Genomic DNA, 18236 nt, shown 5'->3' with positions numbered 1-18236 from the left:
ATGTTTTATCACTAGAGTTGTAAGAATTTTGAGAAAAATGAGAATACTCAGTCACAATTACTTATCAGTTGATGTTATGTGATGAGAAGATTATTTATACGGGTTGAATATAATAATTTTCATTATCTAACCTAAAATATACTCTTGAAGTAGGAAGATTGTTAAAGATTATACAAGGTTTTAAACGACCACCATGAAAATGCCGACCATGTAAATGGTGTGGTGCTAATCCATATTCCCTGAAGTGAGTGTGATGATATAATGATCGTAATCATATACAAACTATGGAAATTCTAATGATTGTACCATGAAAGTGTGCTGTGCTAAACCATTTCGGGAAGTAAATGTGTTGATATAATGTAGGTGGCGTAGTCCATTCGTTGAAGTGAATGTGATGGTATAATGCTTGGTGTAAAGTCGGTGATCATGATAATAATGTGACGATTAATAATGAGATTAACTATGATAATAATGTGACGATTATACGATGATTGCTATAAAGGTCATGATCATGGTAAATGACAAAATTGTAGTGACCCTCACGTTAATAATGAGATCAACCATGTTAATATTTATATCGACCACAAAAAGTGACGCATCAAGGGACTGATTATACTAGAGTAAACGGGAAATGTGTTATAACATGAACGTTTGAAATGATAATACATTATTCTCTCGAATTTCTAACGTGTATCAAACAAACACGAGTGAAATTAAAGCGTACATGATCATAAGAAAGAAATTTATGGATCATGATTGTTTAATATATTGGCTTGACCGGTTAGACCATTCCAAGTCATTGGTGATGTGAAAATATTGAAGAACCGGAAAGTTCATAGTAATTAAACACGCGAAGTTTTCTCTCAATGGGAAGTTAATTATTAACCAACTAATTTGGGTGTAAATCTCTAATATAATATGAAAACGATAAAAGGATATGTATATCCCGACATGATACCATTTAGTGTTTTTAAATCGATGCATCGTCTAAATGGTAATCAAATTCGCAGCCAGAAGTTTGCGTGACTTATGACTTAGCTAATAGCAAACACATTATTCTAGACTATTTTGATAAATGCAGTGATGTTAATACACCATATTACTAATGATTATTGGAATAAGTGTTAAACAACATGTGATGACTGTTGTTACTAAAATTGTTTTTGTTGAAGACGATGAACAAACGTCTATGATTAATTACAAATTCAATAATCATGAGAGCAAAAGTTCATATTTGTTTTTTGGAACATGTGTTTTTACACGAGGTAATATTAATTCACATAAGGCCAATAAGATATAACATGGAAGGAAATCTATGTCAAATTATATGTGCATGAAGCATTTAAACTAAAAGCTCTAGAAATTTATTATATGAAATTAACAAGTATAATTTGTGGACTACAAAATCCGAGTAAAAAATGAGATGATCAACTCAGGATATCTCGTGGAAGAGAGGTATGAATATGATGTATTCGATCCATGTGTTGAATATTTTAATATTAAATCAACAATATCATGTGATGATTTCATTGTATCTCATAAAGAGATGGTATATGCGGGTCGAGCATTTGAGTAATGATATTTTTATATCAATCATTTCATCTAGAAGATGTTAAAACATTTTAATATAGATAAAGTTCATCTCATATAGAACAAATTATCCTTTATATCAATAGAAATATTTTTTTTCTTTATTTCACTTTAGTATAATTGGTTCTAATATTATATTTATGAAAATTTATGAATTTCACCAATTGACTTATACAAATATTAAATTTTAGGAATTTAGGAATGAGTTGCCCATTTGATTCAAGAATTCTTTAATTATGGAATTTCTATATTTTATTTAATTATTGTTTATTATTTGATTAACTATTAACTATTTTATTAACCATACTTAAGGTTTACTATAAATACGGATCTTTAATTACGGATATTGACCCATTTACTATTAACTGTTTAATTATTATTGACCCATTTACTATAAATACAGAATTCCTCTATTTAGCATCACCAAAATTATTTAATTACGGAAGTTGTATATTTTAATTAATTTTTGTAATTCATTTTATTAAGAATTTGATGATTAAGGAATTGATTAAGCCCTTTTAAGGTTTACTATAAATAAGCATGTTGACCCGTTGACTAATGCTAAATAGAGAAATTCTGAGTTGTAAACAATTTACTTTTAAATATTCTAATTGATAATATTGTAATTGATAATTGATGTTCAATTATATTAAAATTGTGTTATTAGTAATAAATAAAAACCAATTTATGTTAAATTGATAAAATTGTGTTAATATTAATAATATAATTTTATATATTAGATATACGGTATTGTAATTGATGATTAATTTTTTCTTTATATTATGTTACATTACTCAACATAATGCTATATTTTGTTCGGTATTGTATTATATTTTGCAATCTTCTATGTCTTTTTTTAGTTATAATTGTGTCTTTTGTTCATTTTTGTCATTGTCTCTTTGATCTCGGCATTGTGTCTTTTCGTCATTTTTTTTAGTTTTTTTTTTAAATTCTATTAGAACATGAATGATGGCGGAAACATTTTAGTTTTTTTTAACTTTTTTGTTTTTTATTTATATTTTGAGTTATGATTTTTTTATTAATTTATTTTTAAGAGTTTTTAAATCATTCTCACATTTTTAATTTTTGTCTCCCTTTATATTTTAACTTTACCCTAAAAACATATTGCTTAAATATTAAATTACAATATGAAAAATACCAAAACTACTTTAGCTGGGATACTTTGATCGGGCTGGGCTGAAAACTCTTAATTTTATACAAACATTTATGTGATATATATAAAAGTTTTGGTTACTATTTTTATAACTCTAGAAGCTAAAAACTCTCCACTTGCAGTTTTTTATAAGTACCGGTTTTTGAAATCTTCAAATATAAACAGTGTGTGTGTGTGTATAATTAATGAGTATCATTGTTTTTTATAATACCGGTTTTTGTAATCTTCAATTTCAAACAAATAATCATTGATAAACACACGACTGACAGCTGAGTCATAGGAATTTGAGACATAAACTTTCTCTATGAATGAAAAATATAATAAAATTTAAAAATTATTAAATGTAGTACGTAAACATTTGAAAAATCTGGAAAAAAAGTCCGTGTTAAGAATTTTTGAAAAAGTAAAACGTCTAATTGTGTCTTAAATGTCTTTCAAAATTGATTTTAAAGAAACGTCATAACTCATAACCAATAAATTAATTAGTGGTCAACATATATTGTAAAAGCTTAAAATCAAACAATTTACATATATAGAAAGTATAAAAGGCTTTGAAGTTGGCAAAATATAGTATCATTAATTATGATTATATCATTTTGGTCAAATGGTATATGATTAAAATTTTGTTGAGATTGAAGACATTAATATTGATAGTTGCGATTAGAAACTATTAAAACATATTTTAAATTTATCAAATTTCGTATTAATAGGATCTAAATTTGTTATACTTGAGACTAAATTGATGGTCAAATTTTGGAACTTATTAGGGAATCTGAATTAATTTCCATAATAAATTGTATTAAATGTTTTTTTAGAATTTAAACTTCAAAAAACTTTTCATTTTTTTAAGTTGACTAACTAAATAATATATAGTTAAAATAAATAAAAGGTAAATGTAACGTTTGATGAGATTTAAAACTATAAACATCTTTTAAAATTTTAAAATTGCGTATTTAATATGGTATAAATTTGTTATGCTTAATAGACGGTTATATTAATAAAATAAATTTAATATTAATATGAAATAGTATGTAGATAATATAAAATTTTAAAACACCATAAGAACTTCACTTAATACAAGAAACTTTTAAGTAGAATTTGACCTATAATAAAAATCATGGAAATGTGAAAATAAATGAAAATCATGGAAAGTTTATTATTGTATTTACGTAATTAAAATCATGAAAATATATTAAATATATTTGACCAATAATGAAAATCATGAAAATATATTAAATTGGATTTGACAAAGATATTTTTTAACAAATTGTGAAATTCAAACTCTATAATATATTTTTGTAAATTTCATATAAATGATGAGAATTGAATTTTGATATATATATATATATATGACATTTGAATGGGGAAATCGGTTTCTAAAATGCCATATTAAATGTGTATAAATCTAAAAATGTAACGTAAGATAATATTGGAAAGTATAATAACGTTTTAAATTGCGTTGACAATGGTAAATTAATTGGACTTTAACCAACAACAATATAAGATTGATTATCTTACTATAGATAATTTAATGTCTTATAGTAACTAAATTTCATTTCCGGATTATATAATAATCAATTGAATTACATAAATTGTGAAAAATAAATAAATACATGAATACTAACAGAAATATGCATTAATATTAAACAAAAATAAAAAGCATCTATCAAACAACCCTCAATTCATGAAATTAATTAGCTATAACAAGTTGGGGACAATAACCTGAAATGATAAAATTAAATATTAATATCACATAATTAATAAATTAAAAATTATAAAAGATTTGAATCATGTGAAAAAAAATGTAAAATTGATGCTAGAATTTACAACCGAAAAATTTGAATCGCGTTACTGGAAAAACGAAATAGTGAAGATCTTCATTGAATCTTCGATTTTGATATATAACCAAAAGAGATTATAAGAAAAAATCATATAATTATTAATATAAATACAAACAAAAACATAAAACAAAAATAATTGTAATTGATATAAAACATCATGCTTGGGAATGCAAGACTTCCGTACATAGGCTTGAATTCTATTACCCTGAAACAATAATATTAACATTAGTAAAAAGTTGTATCAATGATATAGAAAAATTAAGAATGTGTAAGAATACCATTTCGTCTTGCACAATCATTTCGATCGACCAATCCTCCTCGGGCTTTGAATTGTCCTTCAGACACCAATACACTTTGAGGATACACTCACTATTAAGAACATCAAGTTGGTTCAACATGGTGATATTTGTTGGCTCCATCTTGCTATGATGAGAAATAAAAAATAAACAAAACATTAATATCTGAACAATAACAATTTTAAGCCAAAAAATAAAAATAAACATGGAGGATATAAACAGAAGAAAAATTATAAACCTTAAAAATAAAGATAATCGTTTTTGCTAAAGCGGGTTTGATAGTGTACGAATTACCCTATGAAAGACAAGTATTTATACAGATTGAACTTTGGTAGAATGGATTATAAAAGGAATGTATATAGAAAATTAATTAGAAACAAAAAGTTAGGGAATCTAAATTAAACCTAAATTAAGGTCGAAAATTAGACAATTAGGATTAATGAATTTAGAAAATTTTAGGGTATATCTATATTGTTATTTGAAAATTTTAGTCAATTAGGTTTAATTTACAATAATATTGATAATCTTTGTATATTGAATCTTGTAACCTCAGTATATTGAATCCTATTGATGAATTATCAATTAATTATCTAAATTATGTATTATCTAAATTACATTAAAGATGGTGAGAAACATAATTATGTGAATGAAATCAATCAAATTAAAAAATTTCATAAATTTCAAAAATATAATATTAGAACAAATTATATTTAAATCCGTAATCTATATATATATTTAATCGTATTGATGAAATATCAATTAACTATCTAGATTATCTATTATCTAAAACAAAAAATTGAAAAATTAATTCATTATGAAATTTGTGAACGACAAAAAGATATTATATCAACCAAAGACATTCAAATTTGTGAATGGAATCAATCAAAATTAAAAAAAATTAATATGAATTTTAAAAGATAACTATAATTTGTAATTAATTATGAGTTATAATTAGTAAGTTGAAAGATAATTATAAAAAATTGAAGATTAAAGATTAAATAAAAAAATGAAAGAGAATAATTAAATAGAATTAATTGTATCTTATTTAAACTTATTATTGATTTATTTTATTAAGATGAAAATTAGAGAAGTGTTTCATATACATGGAAACTATAATCAACAACCAATAGGAAGGGAAGAAATGGACTTAAAGCCTATTGCTTTAATAGTATAGTTAGATACAGGATGTCTCTATTTATAGTGCTGCAATATGAATACAAACTAAATGCTAACATGAGAGATAGAATGTGGATAGTAACCACAACGTAAATGTTCATAACACTCCCCGTTAACTATCCATGTTATAAAAGAAAAAAAATACCATTGTACTCCTTTAATACGCTTGGTGGTGTTGCCTCGTTAAAAACCTTGCTAGAAAAACTCATTGGGACAAAACCATAGCTAAGGAAAAAATAGTGCAACGCGAATTATACACCCCCTCATTTTTGCATCCTTCATGTGGCTGGTTTCAATCTTGTGTGAAAGTTTGTTTATGACTTTTGTAGCTAACAACCCGCCGCTTGATGAGGTGGTGTACACTTCCTTATTTGGAGTAATGTCGTATTATCTCCGTTTATGACTTGTAGTTCCTCGTTTTGTAAATAAGTGACATGTAGTGCCTCATTTTGTATATAAGTAACATGAGATCCATGTCTTTGCTATATTATATTACCTGCATCAATACGATTAACCAAACCCTATTTTTATGGGTTAGTAAAATATAAACTTATATCTTTCATACCTTGCATATATCTAAGTATTGTGTTTAACTCATTTCCATTTCTCTTCACTCAAACAAATTATATCTTGTCAATAAATGTAAATAGATAATATACATAGCTGTTTATAGCTAGCAAAAAATCATAGCGATAAATTATGGTACTCCTTGACCAAGAATACTCAATGTCGAGGAAAAAGACACAATGATGAAAATAAACAAAAAAACACAATTATAAATAAAAAAGGACACAATAAATCGTAAAATATAGCATAATGTCGAGCAAAATATAACATAATGTAATATAAAACGATATTATCAATGACGAAAATAAAGAAAAAACAAATTATAAATAAAAAATACAATTATCTTTTTTCCTCAACATTATGCCATTTTTTTAACAAGGAAGACGGCAGAAACATTTTACTTTTTTTATTTTTTTCATTTTTGTTTATATATTAAGTTATGGTTTTATTTATTTATTTTTGTATTATTTTATGGGTTTTTTATAAGCCACAAATCTTTTACATTCTTCTTATTTTTGTCTCATGTATATAATAACTTGACCCTTTATTAATCAATTTACAAGAATCATAGTGTTTAATAAGCTAATACATTATGGGTTCGAGTTCACGGACAACAATGAAATTTGCGTTTAAAAAGGTTAATTATACAATATCTCCAGTGCCGGTTCTATTTTTTTTCGAGCTGTTGGTTCAAAAGTTTAATATTTACTAGGTAATACACGTCACATTGCAGCAGGCCAAGAAATAAACCCAAATAACATAATAAACGAAGCAAAAAAGATCTATGCCTCAAATAAACCCAAATAACAAATTCATCAAATTAAAATATTTAAACAAGAAAAACACATAAAATAAGAAATTTTATATATATATATATAACATAATAAATTATATATATATATATATATATATATATAACATAATAAACGAAGCAAAAAAAATCTATGCCTCATTCATACAAGCCTCGAACTTGTGTTGTAAATTTAGCTTAAGTCAAAAGAAACAATACAACAACCAATACACCACACAAATACAACTAATTGAAAATCACAATGACTTATATAAAACCATAAAAAACGAATAAAATAGTACGTCAATTTTCTGTGGCACCGACTAGTTGATTTTTATCTATAGTATAATGTAATTCACATCAACCATTTCTCGAGCTTGAAACTTATGTAATTAAAATGAGTATCTTAAATTATTTGTAAATGGGTAAGTCTGTCACGTGTAAACAAACAACCATCCATGGATTTAAGCTACATGCAAGTGAAGATACCATGACAATAAATTGTATCAAACATCAATTCGTGTAGCAAAGCTTTTATTTGCAATTCCATAAACCAATATCAAAACCGTTAAACTTATAGATATGTAGTTTCCGTTAAACTTATAGATATGTAGTTTCATGTCTTCAACCTTAACAATAACAATCAATAAACATATCAAAGTAATAAAAAGTCACAACAATGGTATGTGCCTGAACTTGATAGTTATGGAAAAAAAAAACAATCTGGCATACCTGATCGACCACTGTTCGTAACATTCATAATTTGGTTATCGGGGCACTTTCATATAATAGTAACCAAGTTTCAAAAGTGTTCCAATTATGTCACTTAACGTTAAAAAGTGTTCCAATTAAGTCACTCAACTTTTAAATTAATTGTTTTAACATGTTTTTAGCCATTTTCGTTTTTTTTTTCACATAGGAAATCTTTTTAACTTTTTTTTGATATTTATGTTGAGTGGCGACGCTAATTTTATTTTTTATTTTTGAATTTTAATATAATTAAAGTTTTTTATATTTTCTAAATTTAACTACATATATTGAAAATTCCGACCCCAACATCTTATCATCCATTTATTTCATGACGCACAAAAAACTGTCGGTGAGACTCTAATTGAGGATTTGGTGGCCCGATTTGGGAAAAATATGCATGAGTGATCTAATTGAAAAACTTTTGAAACTTGGTTACTATTCTATGAGATATTCCATTTGTTTATTTATAATTCTTGATTCACTCTTCAGGTTTTATTATTCCGTATCATATGAATAATGTGTTTCATTTTCAAAAATGAGTATTGATTTGTAAGAACTTAGAATTCTCATGTGCCTAAAATTAAGGGATATTAGTTTTTAATACTTATAATTTGGCTAATATCACTCCTAATTTTCTATTTGTTACCCGCCACTTTCTACTTTCACCCTATTTGTTGCCGGTACTCAAACTTAACATACCCTAACTCCGTTAGTTTTCTTACTAACATGGACCATTTTTATACACATGGCATGCTTATGTAGAATATATCTCTTGGCCAGAATAGTTTAGGGTAACTGGAAACCACCTTTGTGGGATAACTGAGGCTTGCTATAATCAGAATATACCAGCCTTGCCGGATAATTGAGGTTTGCCGGATATATTGGCTCGCTGGAAAAACGTTTACGGCCAGAAAGAGCATGTCAGTTTCCAGAGCCCTAACTTCATCACTTTTACTGGTTATCATAACAAGTATCCTACCATTGTTGCCTCGAATCTCAACGAATGAACGAAACCCCAACCACTTATGTCGTTAGGTTCGTCAGAGAGTTTTAATCATTCAGATCTGAGCCAAATCACGAACGACCGATCATTTCTAGAGCACCAAATGTAAGCCTCGTTCCCGGTGCCATACATTGGCGTTGGATTTACTCGTAAACACAGTTCTAAATATTAGAGTTAAATTAAACTTTCGCGAAATTAATAACACTTCAATAATTCGTTACAAAACTTTCAAACTGGTCTTTTAAAAACATAACATGAAAAGTATTTTATTTAAATATCATACAAATCTTCAGATGCCAACTTTCTCAGTTCATGCCATGTGTCTCCCTCAAGCTAGCTGCTTCAATCTATTTACTTGCGTGCATACTAAAAGTCAGCTACGCTGAATGAGTTCTAGCTAATCAGGCAACATACAATACATTCACTTGCTAACCCATTCGCATCAGAAGATACATATTACTTACCTGTTTATCTTTCTTTTGTACATACATAGGTTTATACCTTATTTCTTTCTTTCATTCTTTACTTCTCATTCTTTTATATTTTAATACTTACTTTACTTACTTACACATTTTAAAGAGCATCACGCCATACTTCCTCGAGTATTATTAGGGCCCAGTTCTTTTTTCTTTCGCGGATATTATTAGGGTCCGGTTCCCTTCTTCCTCGGGTATTATTAGGGCCTAGTTCCCTTTCTTCCATACAACCATACTATACCTTTCTATATATTCATAATTATAATTTTCATACATACTCTTGATCTTTTCTATAGCTTACATACATCATTCATACATCAGATATAAACAATCACATATTTAAACTATCACCTGGCGGTACATGCAATATCCGAAGATCGTTCACGCACCGTCAAACATTCATTCATACATGTATCATGTAAGGCATAAACTTACCACTCAAGGTAAGGTCTAGAAACTCACCTGCAAGAGATTCCCTTATGAATTTACTGTTATGCCCTTATTGAGTTGTGCACGGCTAATTGTGTGTTAATCATATTATCCATTAACTAATTCTAACTATACCATACTTCTTTGTTATTGTAACCCCAAGCTACGGGGGTCCAGGGGCAACTCCCCTGACAGCGGGGTTCTAGGGGCGGCAGCCACTAGCAGGGTCCAACGGGCAGAGCCCCTAGCTGGGGTTAAGCTTAGAAAAATTTTATTTTCATTAATAAGTATTTACTAAAAACTTCATCAGAAAACAGAAGTTTAATTATTTAATCAAATCAAATCTTCATTTTAAACGTTACCTTTCATTATTAATTAATTACTTATCTTTAGTTTATATATCATATAAGTCCATGTCTGTCGTTTACGTACGTATACGTTGTTTATCTTTCATTTATTCGCAAAATCATTCAATCCAGCATATAAGTCTTCATGGGCGTATAAGTTATTTAGATGCATAAGTCATTTTGGGCGTATAAGCTGTCCAGGGTTAAGTCTTACCAACGTGTAAGCACTTTCGGCGTGTAAGTCTATAACGTATAAGCCATACATACACGGCCATATACAAACGCTCTACATACATATACGGATATACATATGCGCTACATACATACACGACAAGTACATACATACACGATATATATACTTATACGCCGTATAAGCCCTGTTCAACATTTATATAAGCGTTTTTGGGGTTTTTCTTCGATTCGGAGTCATCAGCCGCCGTTAACCACCATGGTTGATCGGGGTTTGACCGTTTATAGTCTAGGTAGCTTCGGGGTGTCTAGATCTGAGCTAAGGTGGTCTTTAAGCTCGTTTTTGGTTGATTAAACACCCGAATAAAGCTAGATCTAGATCCAAACGGTTTGTACAACATCACGGGGCTGCGATGTCGGGTTCTACTATGTTGGTACAGCTGAGATAAATCATTTCTTACCTTCGGTTGGTCTTAGATCGTTGAATATAGTAGCATAGAGAGTGTTTGGCTTAAGTGTGTGTTTTTGATGGTGTAGGCTATTGTGTATAATGGATGGAAATGGAAAGGATTAGGGTTTAAGGGGTATTCATACTTCCTTAAGCCCATGAACCTTAGGCCCATCTTTCCTTTTTGATCCATAATTAAGTCCATCTAATAGCCTACTTATCCTTCCATATTTTTTTTAATTATTATTTCTCTACTAACCCAAGTAAACTTTTCCATCATAATTAAATAATATATTAAACATTATTTTTAGAAATTTCGGGATGTTACACTAGTAGTGTTGTCGTGTACTTGGAGTGCCATCGGAGTAGTGTCCTTTTCCTTCATCGGAGAGCCGTAGGAAAGGTGGCTCTTGTGGACTGAACTAGCCATGGTGCTTCATGTTAATGCGGAGAAAGGATATATTGATTTGAGTATGACGATCTTATCATAACATGATGTGCAGATCTGCGAAGAGAGGTGTAGTAATAGCAAGCTATACGGTTGTTGTAGATGGTGGTTGGCGGTTGTAGGTGGTGGGAGGTGGCTGGTGGTTTATGGTGGGAGGTAACCGGTGGTAGTGGTAGGGGTGGGAGATGGCCGGTGGTAGTGTTAGAGGTGGGAGGTGGATGGTGGTGGTTATGGAGAAGGATATGGTTTTATATAAAAGAAGGGGAATGATGTGGTGGTGTGGGTCTTGCAAATTTGCTTTTAATTATTAAATAAATGTCACGCCAGCAAGAAAACTAACGGAGTTAAGGTTCGTTAAGTTCTGGAGTGCTAAAAACAAATAGAATGAAAGTTGGGACTGGTAGGTAACAAATCGAAAATTGACAGCGGAATTAGCAAATGAGTAAAAGTTAAGAGTATTAAAAACCAATATCCCTGAAATTAATGGTTTGCCTCATACATGGTTCCATTGGTTTTATAACGTCAATGTTTAACTCACCATTATTTGGTTATCTATAGGGGGAATGGTAGAGCAGCAAATGAGTGAAAGTTAAGAGTATTAAAAACCAATATCCCTGAAATTAATGGTTTGCCTCATACATGGTTCCATTGGTTTTATAACGTCAATGTTTAACTCACCATTATTTGGCTATCTATAGGGGGAATGGTAGAGCCTCTATTTTGTTGTGTGTGGGATACGCATATGAGATTTTGGATTGATCTTAAATATGGGTGTTAATCGTGTCGTGTTAGTGGGTTGATAGGTTTCGGGTTGGCGAGTTGGCGGGTTGAGATTCTTCAACCCTAACCCAACCCTTATATAAATTAGTGCCAGGTCTTGTCGACCCATTTAATTTGTGTCGTGTTTGGATTGTGTACCAGGTCAGCCCATTTTACGATCACTTACTAATATGAGTAATACCTGTGGACTTAGTAACAATTAAAATACATAATTACTCTTTTATTTATATAAAACATTTTAGTAATTTATGATATATTTAATTGTATTTTTGTATTTATCTCTCATTTTCAACTGCCAAACTTGATTTACATATTAGCTCAAGACAAGCATAAGGGAATGATAATAATTAGAGAATAGATATTTGATACTAATAAATTAAAAATGTTAAAAATGAAAAGTAGATAAAAGTAGTTTAAAAGAAATTAGTTTTACTTTTAGAAGTGAATAGATATATGAAAAACAATAACAGGTCAACCCGTTGTTTACCGGGTCGGGTTCAGGTTGACCTGTTTTTAAGCAAGTCAGGTTCAGATCGATCTGTTTAAAAAAATGGGTCGTATCAGCCGATCCAAAACCTATAATTTTTTTTTTGTGTCGGGCTTCAGTCATGTTAGGAATTACCACTCCTAATCATAATATGCGGCTGCAAATCATGCATCTTTAATTGTTGATGATACGAACTCGAAATGGGTTCCACATGTCCACATGCTATGGATCACTTGCTTCATTAAAACTTAAGTGACACTATAGTTTACTTGTCACTAGGTTGTATATTTCTCAATTCTCATGACTTAACGTGTGCACCGTTTATATTTATAATTATATATCCAACTCTCTTCTTGCAACATATTCGAATGTCGAGGGTGAAGGTGGGGATTGCTCAACGAATTCTCTTAGCAAGCTAAATTTCGAGGGGGTGGGTAATACAATAGTTGATGCATGTTGGCTTCAAAATCTACTGTTTGTCTGCTTGAGCTACGTCGACTCAGTTGTTGTGCCACTATCTTCCATTATAACAACCCTCAATACATGCAATAAACTACCCCATCAAATGACAAAGCAAGATGGGAAGAAAACGACCACAACAAACACTCCCTAATGTCAGTAAAGTTTTAGAAAATATTTCATGTACAACTCAACTTTGTAATTACTTTTTACACTCTTTTTATGTTTAAGAATTTTTAAAAAAAATTAAAGAGTCTAAACTTTTCTAATAAGAGCTTGTATACCCTGGCCGGTTGTACTGAATTATGTCAATAAAAAATATAGTTAAGTCAAGTGGCCAGACAACAAATTTATTAAACTCATTAATTCCTGTTTATACACCATATATGGTCCATATCATATATAACACATACAAAATATAAAATACCATTCCTAACCCCAACAAGAGAGTGGACATGACATATAACATAAACACATACATGCATCTGAATCAGAATACCAGATGAACTCCAAGGACAATTCTGACATTTCACACCAAAAATTTAATAAAATCATCAAAATTTCTCCCAATCAGTTGTCACCACGATTGGCCACTTCATTGAGTCACGTTGCTTTTCCATTGATGACACCAGTTTTTGCTCAAATGAAATCTTACCAATCTCGGCATTTTCAATCTTCAACATATCCAGATTCTCTATATATTTCTGCACTCTTTTTACCTATAAATTTTACAAACTTATTACACATTTTATGAAGAACTTTCATAAAGATTTATGAAACTTGATTTGAAATTTACCTGCATTCTTCTTTGCAACTTGACATCACCATGTGCTTCAATTCCATCCAGTTTGATCAATTGTGACATCAACAATTCGATCAAATTCAACAACACTTTCTCGTCGACTTTCTTGCCGCCATAAATCTCTCTTTCCAAATTACCAACCTGCAGAATCAAATCATTAATTCAATTTGTTCATCATAAATTTTAAATCTTTATAAAAGACTAGTTTGGCCATGTGTTTAATTACCTGCTTAACAAGTTTATCAATTTCTGAAGTGATCTCCAATAATGGTACTTTAGCTTTATCCATTTTTGCCGTTTTAAGATCTTCAAGAAGTCTTTTCTCTTGACTCAATATATCGATGAACAACACCATTCTTGATCCATCTTTGACTCCTGCTACATCCAGATATGATTTCGAGTCTCGTTCCTTGTCTTTATATACGAGTTTTTGATCCAAAGGGTTTAATCCGGTTCGTCCGGCTAACATTTTCTTCAATTCACCTACATAATTTGTAAGTTTAGGTTTGATAAAAAAAGAGCATATAATCAGTATACTTGTGATTATGTGTGTATTAGGAATGTATACAAAGAATCGTGTCTTCATTTTCTCATGTGTTTAAAACCTACGAAAATATTTTTTTTCTAATGAAAATAAATCCAATTATAAATCGTTTTAGGCCTCCAAAAAGGTTAAGCTGGTCACGATGTTAACAACAAATTATGGATATCAAAATAGTGGTGAAATATTGATTATGAGTTACCAAAAGTTGCTTGTGATTTGATGGCGACTTCATGATAAGATGAACCATATTTGACTTTGACTTTAATGGTTGGAACCACATTTTGAATTTGATTTACATCTGAATTCCTCTTCTGCACTAACATCCCACATGGCCTGAGCTCCCAAGCACTCATACCTCCGCCACCGGAGGTCGAAGCACCGCCTTTCGCCGCCTGAACTGTTCCAGCATTTCTTGATTTCACATTCAACATCCTTGTTGAAAATTCAGTTAAAATTGCAACACTAATATATGAGTTTTTCAATGCACACACAATGTAAGAAAGAAGGGTTTTTGAGAAGTGTTCATGAAGTTTTTGGAAACTTAAGGTGGAGGAAAACCATGATTGAAGAAAGAACAAAGATTCTGACAACTTTTCTTTCAACACTGCCTCTTGTTTTGTGTTACTAAAACTGATGAACAAAGCAACCAAAATCAAGTGTTTGGTTTGGTTAGATTTCGGTTTTGTTTCAAACTCGAACTCAGTGTGTGTGTTTTGTATACAATTATGTAAAACGATATATTGAAACGCAAGTATATATAAGGGTTGGAAAGAATAAAAGGAATGGCCATGGAAGAAAGGGTGTCCACACTAACATGCATTTTAATATTCCATTGGAATGGCAGAACTTGTAATATTTGTTTCAAAATGTATGATTGTTATTCAAGTATTTTATAAACATAAAGTTTGGTTGTCAAATAAAAAAATATAATGATAGCTAGGGATGTGTATCTTTTTCTTCTTAGTATTATTGTTAACTTAATGAATCACATTATACACGTTTAGTGAGTTGATTCAAAACTTTATGAAAGTATGGTCAATTGCTAAAGAACAAGAATATAATTATCTGAATTGATAGAAACCTTTTTTATATAGTTCTTTAAGTTGTAGGGAAGAGTTCTCTTTATTCTTTTGCAATGTGATCCATACTTGAGTATAAGTGTATTTCTTTTATAATTTTTTGTAATCTATGTACTTATCAAATAAAAAGGTTTAGTAGGTTTATATTTATGATACAGTTTGTCCAACTTAATAAACTACTCTATCTTATTTATAATTATTTATAAGTGTTTAGGACATAGCATGGTCAGAGTGGAGTGGGGCAATGAGATTCTCTAAATTTGAAGAGTATAATAGCCTAAATACAAGAAAGTCGGCATTCAAAAAAATTGTAGGTGTTTAATAATATTAATTATAAGCGTTCAATATCTATTCTGACAAAAGTGGTGTAATTTTATAACTTGTTCCAATAAATTATTTGCAACTCACTCAAAATCTCGTTAAGGCTTTGGTATTAAATTTTAATTTAGGTTGTGTCATAACAAGTTCCATAAAAGGAATCGATAAAAGGTGAATAGTCTTGCATTTTGGTGTGGTTCACTAGGTTTTTGTTTGTTAAGATTCCTTTGACCTGATTAGTTTAGTGTTTATTAGAATAATTATGTCTCAAAATCTTATACGTTTGTTAATAAATAAACAAACATGTAACACAAGACAATATTATCTTCTTACCTAAATCGATCAACAAATATTTTGTACCCTAAGGACCAAACACTATTGAAGATAATTATGTACAATTACTAAGTATTTTATATTTTCTATGCTTAATTGCTTCTTCAACAAATAGCATACATTTCATATAAACATAAATTATAAATATATTAAAAAAAGCCCAACAACCAGCAAAGATTGAAAAGGACAAGAAAAAGAAAGCCAGCTATACGCCACACCTTCTATGTTTCTAATCATTATCTCCAAAATATATGGCTGAAATATCAAATGTTTCTAGTCAATTTTATCCCATGAAATGCCCAAACTAGTAAGACACGTAGCTATTTAATAAAACCATTCTTTTTTAATAAGATTTGAGATTAATCAATATATACCTATATTATTTTGAATAACGCAAAGCCATTTAAACAATTCAAATACAATGTACCGATTAGTGAGGTTTCTTCTATTTCATGAAGTTCAAAGGGTATGAATCTCATAAAACACCCAATTGTTGATACCTGGGTTTCTCATTTATTCGTAATTGAACCTGAGTGGGACATCGTGAGCATATAAAACATATATGCCCAACACATATACGTTATATATGTTATACGGTGTGTAATATATACGCCGGATATGTGTTGCCTATATAAATAGTTTTCTTGTTTCTTGTATGCGTAATTTTTCATTCTGAGATAATAAAGTTTTCTTTCCTGCTTCATTTCTTTTGAACACGTGTTATCATTTTCTACGATTACATGGTATCAGAGCAAGGTTTTTAGTTCAGCTCTTCGTTTTAAGCGATTTCTCTCAATTCATCGGTTTCTCTATTCATCTGTATTTCTTAATCTTTTGATCATTCTCTTATCTTTGTTCCTGGTTTTCCTCAGGTATTGATCTCGTTATCTTCTTGCTAAACATCTTTTTGATCTATTTTCTATCTCTATCTACTTTTCTTATTTTCAGAAGATTTAACCGCTCAAACTTCACCATTTTTTCTCAACATATCATTTTCTTGGTTCTGATATGTTTCTCAAAGTTTCATATCTTTTCTCATTCATTTTCACTTCCCTTACTTACACGGCACATAAGTGTCTTTTCATCCGTATAAGTCTCAGCGTATCTTATACGCCGTATAAGTTTCTCTTACTTACACGGCGCATAAGTCTCCAACGTATATACTTATACATCGTAATTGTTATACAGTGTGCAAGTCTTGATTCTCTTCCCTTCTTTCTTTTCGCGCTTTTGTTTCGTTTTGCTGTGTTTTCAATGCCAGCTTCAAACAGCTTTGTGGTTCCAAATGAGACCATTGATTCCTCAAACCCTCTTTACTTTCTCCCTTTTGATCAACCCGGTATGATCCTCGTTTCTAAGTTCTTTGACGATCCTGGTTTTGGAGCCTGGAAAAGAGCAATGATGATTGCTCTTTCAGCTAGAAACAAGCTTAGTTTCATCAACAACACTGTAACCATGCCGATTAATGAAACACATCTTGCCTTTTGACAGAGTTGCAATGATATGGTGATATCATGGATTCTTAACACTCTCACTCATGATATTCGTGATGGTGTTTTGTATGCTGAAACCGCTCAGATTCTTTGGAATGAGCTTACTTCTCGTTATGGTCAGGCAAATGGTGCTAAGATTTATCAATTGCAAAAGAACCTTTGCCAAATCACTTAGGGTAGTAGTGATATTGCTACTTATTTTGTTAAGATGAAGTCGAATTAGGACGAGTTGAATACAATCGATTAATACCATTCCTTCATGCACTTGTGGAGCTGCTCATTCCTTTGCTAAAAGAGATGGGGATCAAAGGCTGATTCAGTTCCTTGTTGGCCATTATCCTAGTTATGACATGATTAGAAGTAACATTTTGATGATGCAGCCTCTTTCTTCTATCAATAGTGCATATAGGATTCTCA

General features: G+C 30.1%; 1 protein-coding gene across 1 annotated transcript; it reads right to left on the bottom strand.

Annotated features, from left to right (window-relative positions):
• Nucleotides 1–13685: 13685 nt before the first annotated feature.
• On the bottom strand, nt 13686–15340 carry LOC143565497 (BAG family molecular chaperone regulator 1-like). Its single transcript, XM_077052455.1, has 4 exons — nt 14796–15340; nt 14279–14535; nt 14047–14193; nt 13686–13969 (listed from the first exon to the last, which is right to left on the bottom strand). Exons 1-4 carry the CDS (start codon nt 15025–15027, stop codon nt 13805–13807), a joined length of 801 nt encoding a protein of 266 aa, XP_076908570.1. The 5' UTR covers nt 15028–15340; the 3' UTR covers nt 13686–13804.
• Between the last annotated feature and the right edge of the window lie 2896 nt (nt 15341–18236).

The sequence above is a fragment of the Bidens hawaiensis genome, unplaced genomic scaffold, assembly GCF_021521415.1.
Source record: "Bidens hawaiensis isolate Kalapana, Puna unplaced genomic scaffold, B.hawaiensis_p1.1 tig00022375_1, whole genome shotgun sequence".
In the NCBI taxonomy this organism is placed as follows: domain Eukaryota; kingdom Viridiplantae; phylum Streptophyta; class Magnoliopsida; order Asterales; family Asteraceae; genus Bidens; species Bidens hawaiensis.
The sequence above is the reverse complement of the archived record's forward strand: the minus strand, read 5'-3'. Positions and strand labels throughout refer to the sequence as shown.